The sequence below is a fragment of the Panthera tigris genome, chromosome B1 (assembly GCF_018350195.1).
Source record: "Panthera tigris isolate Pti1 chromosome B1, P.tigris_Pti1_mat1.1, whole genome shotgun sequence".
Lineage (NCBI taxonomy): Eukaryota > Metazoa > Chordata > Mammalia > Carnivora > Felidae > Panthera > Panthera tigris.
Genome location: NC_056663.1, coordinates 201,759,518 through 201,772,765, shown reverse-complemented (window position 1 = coordinate 201,772,765; position 13,248 = coordinate 201,759,518). Strand labels below are relative to the sequence as shown.

Below are 13,248 nucleotides of genomic sequence, written 5' to 3'. Positions count from 1 at the left end.
AGTCTTCCCGGCCTCCCTCTCAAGGGACGGTCCTTGCCGGCGACCCCAAGGTGTTCCGGGGCAGCGGCCCAGCCCCTCGTGGGGCGTGACACGCGGGCCGGCCAGGCGTCAGGATTTTCCTTCCTTTGATTTTCAAGTTTCTTTCTCCGCTAGACTTTTCCAGTGTCAGTCGTCGATCTGTGAGTCTTAAAAAAGTGAGGATTGGTCGGGTCTCCTAAAAATGAGCTTACTCAAAATACGGGTCATCTGTCACTCTGTTCGTTCAGCAGTGTCCTTCACTCGTTCACCCTCGCCCTCAGCCCGCAGCCCAGCCCAGGGCGCGGCGACAGGCGTCTCTCCTCCCTGCGGTCCGCGTGTCTGGGGAGCAAGGAAGGCGGGTGCTCCAAATCAGTGCTGTTTGCGTGCCTGGAGCCCAGACACCTTTTTTATTTGAGGAGCAGAAGCGCCAACACCCTTGATGGATGGGGTTCGGGTGCTCTGTCAGTTTGCAGCTCGTCTGCCTCTTTGCCGCCCTGTCCTCACGACCCCGTTTACCTGCATCCTCCCAGGGACCGAGCTCAGGGCCAACGGACCTGTGAAGGAAAAAAGTGCCCTCTTGACCTTCCCTTATTTTTCACTGCCCCCTAGGGTGTATGGTTCACACTGTGTGGCCTTACCGCCTTTCCTGGCCCTCGCACATTTCCCCTAAGCCCAGACATACCAGCTGTGGGGCTGTGAGCCGAGCCTCTTCTGCCCCAGGGCCTTTGCACATCTGGTCCCTCACGGAAGGCTTTTCCAGCTCCCCTGAGGCCAGTTACCTCTGTCCACCCTTCCGTTCCCAGTTCAGCCCTTATTGCCTCAAGGAAAAAAAGCTGGAGGAAGAGTGTTTTGGTGCTCGTACTTAACAGACTGGCTTTTTAAAATTTATCGTTTAGAGAGAGAGAGAGAGCATGAGTGCGGGAGAGGGGCGGAGGGAGAGAGAATCTTAAGCGGGCTCTACACTCACCACCACCCTGGGATCCTGACCTGAGCTGAAATCAAGAGTCGGACACTTCACCGCCTGGGCACATAGGTGCCCCGTTCACAGACTGTCTTATGTTGTTTTTTTTTTTTAACTTTTAATGTTTATTTTTGAGAGACAGAGAGAGCATGAACAGGGGAGGGTCAGAGAGAGAGGGAGACACAGAATCCAAAACAGGCTCCAGGCTCCGAGCCGTCAGCACAGAGCCCGACGCGGGGCTCGAATTCACGGACCGCGAGATCATGACCTGAGTCCGAGGCCACCCAGGCGCCCCTAGACTGCTTCAAAAATTACTTCACTTTGTGAGAATCACCTCATTTATGAACGTAAAGTATAGCAGAAAGGCGCCTCAGACCCAACCAGTTAGATACAAGATGGCTTGTGGTTTAACGTCAGCTTTAGCCCCTTGTGGGTGAAACCAGACGCGTCTGCACGTGGTGGGGAGCATCTCAAGCCCCTACGCAGTGACTGTCCACACGGTCCTTCCGGTTTTCTTTGCTCTTTTGGCCTTTGTCGTGTTGATGTGCAGGTGCCCTCAAATATGAAGACGACCAGTCCTTCGTGTAATGGATCACGGCTATTTCCCCACACTTTGTCTTTTGACTTAGTTTATGGTGTTTGTTTCACGTTCATTCCTTACCGAGGCCCAGCCCACACGACATTATGTTAGTTGAAGGCATACGACGTGGTGACTTCACATGTGCGTGGGTCGTGGCACGGTCACCACGGTGTCGTCACTGCCTGCCGTTCCAGAGTCTTTTCTTGTGACGGAACCTTTAAGATCTGCTCTCTTCACCGCTTTCAGAGATACAACGTGGTGCTCTCAGCTGCGGTCGTTGTGCTGTGCACGACATCCCAGCACTGTTGTGTAACTGGGAGCTTGTACCTTGTGACCCCTCACCTCCCTTCACCGCCCGTCACTGTCGCCACAGACCGCGGTTTTTGCGCGGTCTGTGGATGCGTCTCGTCCCTCGCCACTCCGGGCTGTGTCTTCTTGTCCACAGTGTCTCCAGTTCGATTTTCTGACGCGTAAATCTTTGGTCCAGGTGAGATTGATTTCAGTGTGCCGGAAGGGATCCGACTTGATTATTTTTCAGGTGGTTTTCCAGTCGGCCCAGGACGAGCTGTGTGGCGCCAGCAGGGCGGGGGTGGTGGAGGGGCCGGCCCGCCACCCGGCCCTGCTTTGGTTTGTTTTTCCATGTGAACTTTTACACTCAGTTCATCTGGCTCGGTTTTTTGTTGTTTTTTTTTGTTGTTGTTGACAGAGTGTGAGCAGGGGCCAGGGGGGGACAGGGGGAGAGAGAGAGAGAACCCCAAGCAGGATCCGTGGTCAGCACAGAGCCCAAGGCGGGGCTCGATCTCAACAACAGTGAGACCATGACCTGAGCCAAAGTCAAGAGTCAGGTGCTCAACCGACTGAGCCCCCCAGGCGCCCCTCAGCTTGTCCTATTCTAATAAACGTCTACTGGGACATGTATTGGGGTGATATGTTAATCTAGGGAGAGTTACCACGTGTGGGTCTTGCCCTCATCGCTGTGGTTACTTGACCCAAATCAAACACAGCCAGTGAGTCTGTGTGGCCTGTATCGCGTGAGTGTAAAACGGCCAGTTTTCTGCGTGTGTGGGGGGGGGGTGGGGGTGGGGAGGGGGCGGTTCTGTGCGCGGGGACTGGTTACCAGGGTGACGGTGGAGCTGCCGGGACCCCTCGAGGCCGGCCGTGCCGTGCTAAGAGTGTAGCAGGTGGTGCACACGGGCCCTGGGGTGAGCTTCATGTCTCGCACACGAGCTCCGGGCCTGCCTCAGGTCCGGGAGAGCGGTGCGTGCACTGCACCACGAGGCTCACACGTCCCATGTGCGGCTCTACGGAGCCACGGAGAAGTATCCCAGCTGTCTTTCTTCCGACCTTGTCCCATCTCATCTCATTGACGTGTTTTCTATAGCAGTTTAAGTTATTACTCTTTGACTTTATGTTTTTCTTTTCTTTTCCCATCCGAGTGTTTCTTCAACTTTGAATGTCCTGCCCCAGTGGCCCCGAGCCACCAAGCGGGTCCGATTTGACCGACCCCGGGGGGTTGCCTTCTTGGCCCTCCGCCCTCTGGGCCTCCTCGAGGCCGTCTGGGCTGCGGTTGTGTTGTGGCGCCCGTGGGCGCGGCCTGTGCCCACTGCTCCCCGTGCGGCCGCCGGTGGGCATCAGAACTCAGGGCGGCTCCCCGCTGCCCCGCCGGCTCTCACTCTCCCCGTGTCCGGCCCCTCAGCAGCAAGGAGGTACATTTGCACTGCTGGGCTTAGAGCCGGAGCCGACCGGCCAGTCCCCTGGGCTCCTCCCGCCGCCAGCCCGGGGGCCGACTGCGCGCAGCAGCACGGGGAGGGGCACGGGGCGCAGCGCACGAACCCTGTTGCATCAGTCAGGGTGCTCCTCTAGACTTCGTGCCCTCCTTTCCCGCGTCATCTGGGGTCCACAGGCTGTGGCCCGGCCTCCGGTCTCCTTGGTGTTGGGACCGGGGGTGGGGGGAGCAGCCCGGCGTGGGACCGTGGGGTGAGCCGTCCGCACAAAAGGGAGCACGTCCGGGGCACAGTGTGCGTCTGGCCCTGCTCCCGGCCAGCCGGCACCCACCCCCTCGGGTTTTGCCGACCAGGACTGCCGGGTCGGGGGGAGGCCCAGCCCGCTGCTGACGTGAGGTGGGAGACGGTGACCTAGGGCTCCCCAAACACTCCCCTGCCCTTTGTGAAGGGAGCGGGCTATTCGGGGATTCGCGTAAAGCGTGAGGGAACCCAGGCTGTTCGGGGCTATTTTGTAGATGCTCGGGAACTGTGGTGTTTTCTGCGCCGGGCCGGCTTCTCACCGGCTGTCCCGACAACACGCGTGGTCACGGAGTCGTGGTACGTTTGGAGGGTAGGCCGCACATTCTACAGGGAGACCGTGTGCAGGACGGGACACATGCGTGTGCTTGCCCACGGCACGCATCCCCCCCACCCCGGCACAGAACCCCTTGCGCTCTGCTCGCCCACGGTGACCCGGCACCTCCCGAGCTCACGGACGGGGTCGCCCGGGAGCCCTGTTGTGTCTGCGGCGTGGGCTTGGCGCGCCCGCTCCGTGTGTGTGCGTGTGGCCGCATGAGGGCCGGGTTCGTCTCGCCCTGTGCCCTGTGCCCTGTGCCCTGTGCCCAGGCCAACGCTGGGCACGCTGTAGGCGCTCGGTGCGTTTTGTTGGCTGAGTGTGTGTTTTAGAGCAGACGCCCGGGGAGAGCCCCTGGCGGCCGCCCGGAAGGCCGGGCCGGGCGCTGCCGGGCGGCGTGGAGGACGCATGTGCAGGTGGGGTCTGTGCTGGTCCCGCAGAGCTGGCCGGCGCTGACCTGAAGGACCGCGCGAGCGACCACAGCCTCAGCAGCAATGCCAGCCTCCCCAGCGTCCAGAGCTGCAGGCGCCTGCGCGAGAGGAGGGCCGCCAGCTGGGCCGTGTCGTTCGAGCGCCTTCTGCAGGACCCTCTTGGCGTCCGCTACTTCTCTGTGAGTAGGGGGTGGTCACGGGGCCCGGGGGCCGTTTGCTCCCTCCGCCGGGGGCTCCTCAAGAAGGACCTGGGGCGCACACCCCAAGGTCGGCAGCGGTGGAGTCGCCGAGCGGCCTCCCGCGGGGGCCTCCCCCCGGCCCCCTGCTCGTCGCACGGGAGACCGGGGCTGGAGGGGGCCTCTGCCCAGCTCGGCCCTGGCTCTGCGTGGAGGGTCTCCCCGCAGCGGCGAGCACGGAGCCTCCTGTCAATGCTTAGCGGAGCTCCACGTGGCGAGCGCGGCTGCTGGGAAGGGTGTCCTGCCTTTGAGGGAACGGCGGCGAACACCAGCACGGTCCCTAAAGTGCGGGCAGCTTTCAGTCTGTGGTCCGCGGCCCTCGGGGAGGCTGGGGAGAGACGCTTCTGCCCCCGGTGTCTGTGGAAGGCAAACCGAGGCGAAGAGCGGGAGCGAGGCGACAGCTCGGGAGGAGGGCGGATGCCGGCGACGGGCTGGTCGCACGTGAAGGCTAATCGGTGGTGTTTTTCTTAGGATTTCCTAAGGAAGGAATTCAGTGAAGAAAACATTTTATTCTGGCAGGCCTGTGAATACTTTAACCATGTTCCTGCACACGACAAGAAGGAGGTAAGTTTGCTCACGCCTGGGGAGTGGGAAGCTCTCGCCGTGGGCTAGACCCCAGGGCGGTCTGAGGTCGACGTGACTGTGTTCTCATGGGGCTACTGAGAGACGCTTCTTTTTCAGCCTAACTTGCTCAATACACGTGATGTTTAATTTTGCCTGAACGTGGTTGACGTGAGCGCCCGTGAAACTTCTTTCCGCGGACGTGCTGCCGCTCCGCGTGTTGGAAGGGGACTTAGATCCCCGGGCAGGAGCACGCCCTGAGCGTGTGTGTTCGTGCGGCTCCCCTGCCCACGCCTCACCTGCCACCAGAGAAGCCCCCGCGGGCGCCGGCCCCGGTCCACGGCGCGGGCCCTCCGTCCCGCCGCGGATGAGGCCTCTTGTCTGCCCGGCACACGCCGTGTGGCACGGATGAGTCCCCGCTTGCTGAGACCACACGCGCGAAGCGCCACGTGCGGGACGGCCCCTCGGTGCCCCGGGGCCCCAGCGGCGCCCGCTGGAGAAAGTCAGGGAGGAGCCTGTTCGGCGGGAGGTTTCCTCCCGGCTCGACCTTCGTGTACTCAAGCAGGCAGTATTTACTGGGCCCTAGGGAAGCGCGTCTGCCCCGCTGGGCCCGCGTCGGGCGTTTGCAACGCGGAGGCCAGCAGCACGCTTGCACGTCGGGGGAGCCCGCGGCCCGCGCTTCCCGCCCACGCCCGTGTCCTGTCAGCTCTCCTACAGGGCCCGCGAGATCTTCAGCAAGTTCCTGTGCAGCAAAGCCACCACCCCCGTCAACATCGACAGCCAGGCCCAGCTGGCAGATGACATTCTCAGTGCTCCGCACCCCGACATGTTCAAGGAGCAGCAGCTCCAGGTAAATGTGCCTCGGTTCCCCGCGGGGACGCCTCGCCAGGGTCCTCTCCGCGGGGAGGGGTGCCCACAAGCGGGCGGCCAGCCCGGGGGGAGGGGTGCCCGCGGAGGTGGATGCGATGGGCGGAGCCCTGTGTCTCCCACCAGGCTTGTCTCAGTTGGGGGGGCGGGTGGGGGGCATCGGTGGGGCCGTGACATAACCGGCCGCGAGCCCTGTCTGTGGTCGCTCGGACGCACACCTTTGTGTGACGTCTCGGGTCCGCGGGTGCCGACGTGTGGGCGTGTTCCGAGTTTTTCTCAGTCCCGGGATGTCACTGTGATTAAAAGGGCGCGCTGTCATTTATCACAATAACGAGCGTTGTTTGTCAGGGCGCACGACCCACCAGCCTCCCCAGGGAGCACGCCTGTTGCTAAATCGTATGAATGGCGGGGAAAGTAGTGGAGGAAGGAAAGTGTTTCCAAGGCAGTTCTCGCTTCCTCCAGATTCCCAGTTACGTCTGGTTTCACTCTTATCTAACAAAGCGGGGCCCGTCCAGGACCGCCCGGGAGATGCCCGGAGTCTGCTCCTGGTGCCGACTTCCTGTGAGTGGTTGGGGTTCACGGAGTCGGAGAGTGAGGAAGAGGCTGGCGTGGCCCGAGCACCCCTGTGCGGCGGCCGCGGCAGGTGGGCCCGGGGGCCGAGCGCTCCAGTGGCTCGTCAAGCTACAGCGTGCCGCGTGTGCCCCACAGATCTTCAACCTGATGAAGTTCGACAGCTACACGCGCTTCCTCAAGTCCCAGCTGTACCAAGAGTGCATCCTGGCCGAGGTGGAAGGCCGCTCGCTCCCGGACGCACAGCAGGTGCCCAGCAGCCCGGCCTCCAAGGGCAGCGTCAGCTCAGAGCACTCCGGCGTGTCCACGCCCAAGAAGGTGCCCGTGCGCCCGCCTCGTCTTCTGGGCGGAGGGGAGTGCCGGGGGGGGGTGTGGCTGGGGGGGGGGAGGATGGGAAACGGGTAGCACGCATCGCCAGATCGCTAGGACCCAGCCCTCCTGGGACGCATCCTGTGCCCGGGGCAGGGGGCAGGGGGCAGGGGTTCCATTCGCGGTGGTGCTGCCCTCCGGCTGTCGAAGGGTCCGGGCCATCCCACAGACCCGCCTACAGCCCTCTTCAGCTTCCCTTCACACTTGACGTAACGTTAAAACAATGTTATGCTGGGGCGCCTGGGCGGTTCAGTCGGTTGAGCATCCGACTTCGGCTCATGTCGTGATCTCATGGTTCCTGGGTTTGAGCCCATGGGCTCAGAGCCTGGAGCTGCTTCGGATTCTGCATCTCCCTCTCTCTGCCCCTCCCCTGCTCATGCTCTGTCTCTGTCTCTCTCTCTCTCAAAAATAAATACACATTTTATAAAGTTTAAGTAATGTTACGCTGTCTTAACGTCTCTGTTTGATGATAGTTGAGTGGAAAATCGAGATCAGGAAGATCCCTGAATGAAGAGCTGGGGGACGAGGACAGCGAAAAGAAACGGAAAGGAGCATTCTTTTCCTGGTCCAGGACCAGGAGCACCGGGCGGTCGCAGAAGAAGAAGGAGCACGGCGACCACGCAAACGGTGTGTGGTGGCGGATGGGGTGGCCTGGCCGGGGTCTGCCGGCGGTGTGCAAGGGCACGTCCAGGGCACACGCAGAGCGCGGCTCTGTGTCCGCGGGCGTCGCCCTTTGGGGGCAGGCCAGCCGGAGTGAAAAGGGTGGCTTCGGTGCCGTTTGCAAAAGGGGGTGAGGGTGTGTTCCAGCCCACTCCCCACTCGGCCAGGGCACCCTGCGGGTGGGCCTGGCGTGACATCCTCTCCGGCCCTCCCGGTAGGAAATGGGGGAGACGAGACAACACAAGTGTCCTGCCTTCTCTGCACCCAGACAGCCTCTTGGTTTCCTGCCTGGGCGGCTTTCTAGGTGTGTGTAGGGGTGTGTGAGCCTTTGTAATTTTTTAAAATGTAGTACCATAGTTGGGGTATCCCGCATTTTCAAAATTGTAACTCTGTATTATTGTAGATGTTGTAGGTCGCCCATTCTAGATATTTTCTCCGTTGGCTTCTTTCTTACGTGTAGCTCAGCAGTGACAGAGGGACAGGCTCCTCCTGGGAGGCGGGGCAGAGGGTTGAAAGCAGCTTCTGACGAGGCAGAGAGCAGTCTACAGTTTACACGGGCAGGGCAGGCATGAGGCGGAAAGGCCCTGGAACAGCGTTTATGGAGGGAGCACAGGCAGGGAGCGCTGGAGAGGGACAGGTGGTGGCAGCTCCCAGGACGGGGCCCGTGCCGTGCCAGGCGGCCTGCGTAGGGTACGTTCTGTGTCCTTCTCAGAGCAGCCGGCGAACCGAGTCCTCTTGCGCCCATTTGACAGACTGCAGCAGCTTAGGAAGGTTGTGGGCTTGGCCCGGGCTCCCCAGTGTTCCTGGGGTCATGCTGTGGGCGGACAGACTTGCAGAACTGAACCAGCGAGAGACCGTCGCAGGGGCAGGAGCTGTAGTTAGATGGGGCTAGGGACCCCTGAGAACCTAGAGACAGCAGGGGCTGCCCCCCCAGGAGGCCGGGGGTCCCTGCGCCCGGCAGATCTTTAGAGAGCCATCTGGAACAGCCTCTAAACCCTGACTGCAGGGCGCTCCCCCGGCATTCCGACTTGGTCGTCTGGGGATCTGCTGCTTTGGCAGGTGGGCCGGTGGTTCAGGAGGGCAGTGGGGCCAGGGACCGCGGTCCCCTGGGCGGCGTGACTGGGGAGGGGGGCCGGTGTGTGTCAGTTCTCGGGATCTCTAGACTAGCCAGAGGTCACGGCGAGTTCAGTCGGTGGGGGCGATGGGGCGCTCGTTGGCTCGCTTGAGCTCTTGGCGGGAAGATGGGAGTCAAGCGTGAGTAGAGGTGCGGTCACTGGTCGGGGTGCTTACCACTGTCCATTTAGGCCCAGAAGCCACGTGTCGAAGTGAACATTCCACGCCCCAGGAGCGTGTCCTTGTGTGTCTGGGGGCCGGGTACGGCCAAGGGCAGAGCGGAGTCTAGCCGAGGGGGGTGCCTCTGAGAGGCCTCTCCGTGTCCCTGGTCTGCTTGGCCTGAAAGGGTGAGGTTGGGGATGTGACCGAGGAAGGCGGGACCTGTATCACGTGCAGAGGGGGAGAGCCGGCCTCCGGTGCTGAGTCACTGTGTTTCCCCATCAAGAACCCCTGCACGCCAATGGAGGCCTGGGTCGCCGCGAGTCACAGGGCTCCGTGTCCTCCGCGGGGAGCCTGGACCTGGTAAGTCACCGCCTCCCCCCTCCCAAAGGCCACAGCGGATTCGTGAAATCCGCCTCCGTGTTTGGCCACGCAAAGCCCCCACTCGTGAAGCCGAACAAACGCGGGTGCCGCTGATGTGGGGCCGGGGCTCCTGGGCGCGTGGGGACACGGGGGAGGGCTGCTGCTTGTGCACTAGATTATTTCTGGCTTTATTGCTGACGTCTGTTCTCATCCAGCTCCCGTTGTGTGAGCCCCACTAAGAGCCAACAGAGCTTTCCGTTGGTCTCGCGTGTGACCGTCCCGTCACCTCCTGCCTCCTTGCACCTGTGCTTCTGCTCGCGGGGGCTACCCTGAGGGGACCCCCGCTCCGGCCTCACCCCGGCCCGTGTGGCAGGCTGGCTGCTGGTCGTGACCCTGCTGTCAGTCGGCTGGGGGCACCTGCTGGCCGCCAGCTCTTGTCTCACAGCGGGCGTGGAAAGCCTCCTGGCTTGTGCTCGCAGAGTATCCTCTCCTCTCCAGGGACACTGTGCCACACTTAGAGCTGGGAGGGTTGAGCCAGTGAGCTGCCGAGGGCCAGCAAACCGCCCAAACTCCAGCTTAAGAAACAACCTTCCTTACTGCGCCTGCATCCGGGGGAAGGGAGTAGCTGGGGCCATTTTATAATCAGCCTACCACCTACGGACTCCGTTTTCTGAAGCGGTGTCAGGGCCACAGAGATTTTCAGGAGGAGACAGCCACGGTAGAGTGGCGGCCGAGGCAGGCGGCACGGTAGAAGGACACGCGCAGGAGCCGTTGGCGGCCGGGACACGCCATTGACCCGCAGAGACCAGGGGAGACGTCACGGATAGACCTGAGGTCTGCCGCGAGAACAGGGCCACGGGCTGGCCCCTCGTCCACGTCCTGCCCGCTCGGGAGCCCCCACATCCGGGTGTGGGTCCTGGTACCGGGACCGAGTGCTGAGTAGCCATTTCCCGAGCCCCCGACTTAGTCCGTGAATAATGCAGACGATGAAATCACAGACTGCTGTTTCCGAAAGCCTCGGCCCGCAGTGCCCCGGAGCCCGCCTCTCCCCGCCCGACCTCCCCCTTCCGCGCGGGTGTCTCGCTGCCGAGGGCCGGGCAGGCCGGCTGGGGCCACGTCCTCACCCGGGGAGGGTGTCGAGCGTCCTCTGGGCGAAAGGGCCCCCGAGGAGGCCCGGTCCTGTCCCTCACACTGGCCCGGGGCGAGGGGCGATCTGCCAGCCGCTAAAGGAGGGTGGAGCCGAGGCTCCTACTGTGCCCCTCACAGCCCCGCCCCCTGCACGTCCCGTGCTGAGCGTCGCATAGCGTGTGGGACTGTCAGGACACAACGCCCCTCACTGGCTTCTCTGACCCGATGGCCGGTGTCCGCGGGAGGGGTCGTCACCCCTCGGGTGCGTGTTCCTGCCTGCGAGCCTTTGCCCGCGCTGCCCTGCTCCCTGCCCCGGCCCCGGCCTCGGGCCCCCCGTGCCCTCCACAGTCCACAGTCCAGTCCTCTGGCAGAGGCCTCTGGTCGTGGGGGCTCAGGTGGGAACGGCCAGAAGGATAAGGGGGGGCAGCCGAGGGGCCTCCCAGACCGGGCGGGGCCTCAGGCCCCCCGCGTGCATCTGGCCCGCCTGGTGGGTCCCCAGTGCGACCGTCTGCGAGGCAGGAGCGGCCTCCACAGGGCGGCCCCGTCTGCTTCCAGCGCCGGGGCCAACACAAGCCCCCTGAAAACAACACGCGAAGGGCCCGTCCCGTTCAGAGCCCAGCGGCTCGTTAAGCCCGGCCCTTGTGAGTGGGTCACAGGCCGGGAAGGACGAGAGGCAGCTGCCTTCTCCCGCGGTACTTAGCAGCCCCGCCCACTTGGTCGGCTCCTTGGTGCTGGCCGGGTGGGGGGGGGGGGGGGGTGGGGTGGGGTGCTTCTCGGGGTGCCTGTGCACCCGTCGTGACGCTCGTCTCCCGGCTCCCCAGTCGGACGCCTGCAGGACCTCGGTGCCAGAGCGGGACAAGGCGGCCAGGCACTGCAGCGTCCAGCTCCCCGACGGGACGTCCTGCGTGGTGGCGGTCCAGGCGGGGCTGTCCATCAAGGAGGTCCTGGCTGGGCTCTGTGAGCGACACAGCCTCAACGGGGCGGCGGTGGACCTCTTCCTGGTGGGCGGGGACAAGGTACAGGGCCCTGGCCACGGGGTCTGCCCGGGGGCGGGGGTGCCGGCGGGTCTGTCTGTCTGTCTTGCTGGCCAGAGCTGCCTGGGCCCTCCGGTCGCAGGAACGCGTGGCGCTGACTTAGCTTGTGGGCGGGGCCGCCTTCTCTGAGCGGCCGCGTGGGACGCAGGGGCGCGTCCCGGGGGCCTTGGCCCGCCCCCGCTCCGACTCGGGTCTCTGTTCTTTCCACGCGTTGCACAGCCTCTGGTGCTGCACCAAGACAGTAGCATCCTGGAGTCTCGGGACCTGCGGCTGGAAAAGCGGACTTTGTTTCGGTACGAAAAGCGCCGCTGCTGTTCCACGGGGTCTCCCGGGCCACACGTCCGTCTCCGGGGGCGTCCCTGCCAGCCCTGCCTGCACGGCTGGGAAGGGAAGGCAGGCACCCGCTTTGTGGGGTGGGGCGGGGGGGTGGGGGTGGCGGTGGCCGCACCGAGTCCCCAGGAGCCCGCAGCCGGTCACTGTCTGTCCTGCCTCACAGGTGTCCCCAGGGGTGGGCAGGCGGGACAGCACAGTGCTGGCCATCCGCCAGGACGGGCCCCCTCTTTGCCCGGGATGACAGCCCACTGAAAACCTCGGAGACGCCCCTCCCGGCTTCCTTCTCGTGCTGAGGGTGCTCCTCGGCCCCAGCCTGGCACGAGCTGCTGAGCCCCGAGGTGCCACGGGTCGCCTGTGGGTGCCACGTCATCCCGTCCTTGAGAAGGAACATCTGAGTGTATATTTGCGGCAGATATGTTCGTGTTCCTCCCCCTCCAACCAGGCTGGATCTGGTCCCGATCAACCGGTCGGTGGGACTCAAGGCCAAGCCCACCAAGCCCGTCACGGAAGTCCTGCGGCCCGTGGTGGCCAAGTACGGCCTGCACCTGAATGAGCTGGTGGCCAGGCTGGTGAGTGACCCGGGGGGCTTGCGGCTGTGTTCCCCACGCGGCATGCCCGGCGCCTGCTTGCTGCCGTGGCTTGCCTCTGGCACTCCTCACACGGGTGTGTGAGCCCTTGGTTGGGGCTGGGGCGGGGGGTGGTGGGAGGGGGTGCGGCGTGCAGGCCTGCCTCTGGAGCTCCACGTACGTGCGTGTGTGACCTGGGGGCACGCCAAGGCCCTGGGGGGCAGGTGTCGTACTGAGTGGAAATGCTCCCCGTTTCTTTACACCTTGATGGTTCCCAGGGAGCTCTGGGTGATTAGCTGAGATGTGGTTTGGCTCCAGAGAAACAAAAATGAGAAACCACCCACTAAAAACCCTGGAATCTCCCCACCGTCTGCAGATCTGATGGGCTGGCAGGGAGCCAGGGGCACGGGTACGTCCCGCACCCTGAGCAGCTGCCGGGCTTTGGCAGACGGCCTTGGGTGCGCCCCCTCGTTTACGTTTCCTGAGACCTGAAAATCTGCCGTGTCCAGGCAGGGCCCCTGGGGTATAACGTGAGCAACTGAGGGAGACCGCACGCGGGGACAAAGAAGCCGCAGTGAACCAGGGCAGGGTCCTTTCCCCCTGTGACCAGACGGTTTCGCGGGGACGTCCTAGGGCAGGAGGCTGGCACTCCCGCCACCCGGTCTGTGCCGAAATCACCGATGTGTTGTGGCGCGTTGTGCCCGCTTACCGTGAAGCGTGGTGGTTAACGGTACAGTGTTTGCCCTGTGTTCTCGCTTCGTAGAAGGAGCTTTATCAGAGCAATCTATGATTTCGAGCATTTTGAGGATTTTAATGGTCTCTGAATTGGGCCCCAGATCGTTCAAGAGCTTTGAAATGAACGAGGGGGCCGTGTTACGTTGTTCACCGGGATCCTGAGGGTAGCCCGGGGCCGCTTCCCCAGCTCGGCAGGGAGGGCCGCCGTCGGAGTCTAGACTGTGCCG

General features: G+C 63.3%; 1 protein-coding gene across 6 annotated transcripts in view; it reads left to right on the top strand.

Moving 5' to 3' along the window:
* Positions 1 to 13,248, top strand: part of RGS12 (regulator of G protein signaling 12) — a 119,615-nt gene that overhangs the window by 93,002 nt on the left and 13,365 nt on the right. For 4 of the 6 annotated variants that reach the window (XM_042985070.1, XM_042985069.1, XM_042985072.1 and 1 more), the window contains 10 exons: positions 4,337 to 4,506; positions 5,035 to 5,127; positions 5,831 to 5,974; positions 6,454 to 6,552; positions 6,700 to 6,879; positions 7,404 to 7,557; positions 9,149 to 9,225; positions 11,175 to 11,369; positions 11,607 to 11,680; positions 12,163 to 12,289. In XM_042985070.1, the coding sequence (XP_042841004.1) occupies positions 4,337 to 4,506; positions 5,035 to 5,127; positions 5,831 to 5,974; positions 6,454 to 6,552; positions 6,700 to 6,879; positions 7,404 to 7,557; positions 9,149 to 9,225; positions 11,175 to 11,369; positions 11,607 to 11,680; positions 12,163 to 12,289 (1,313 nt within the window). The remainder of the gene's footprint in view (positions 1 to 4,336; positions 4,507 to 5,034; positions 5,128 to 5,830; positions 5,975 to 6,453; positions 6,553 to 6,699; positions 6,880 to 7,403; positions 7,558 to 9,148; positions 9,226 to 11,174; positions 11,370 to 11,606; positions 11,681 to 12,162; positions 12,290 to 13,248) is intronic. The other 2 variants (XM_042985071.1, XM_042985074.1) reach the window with 1 other exon arrangement.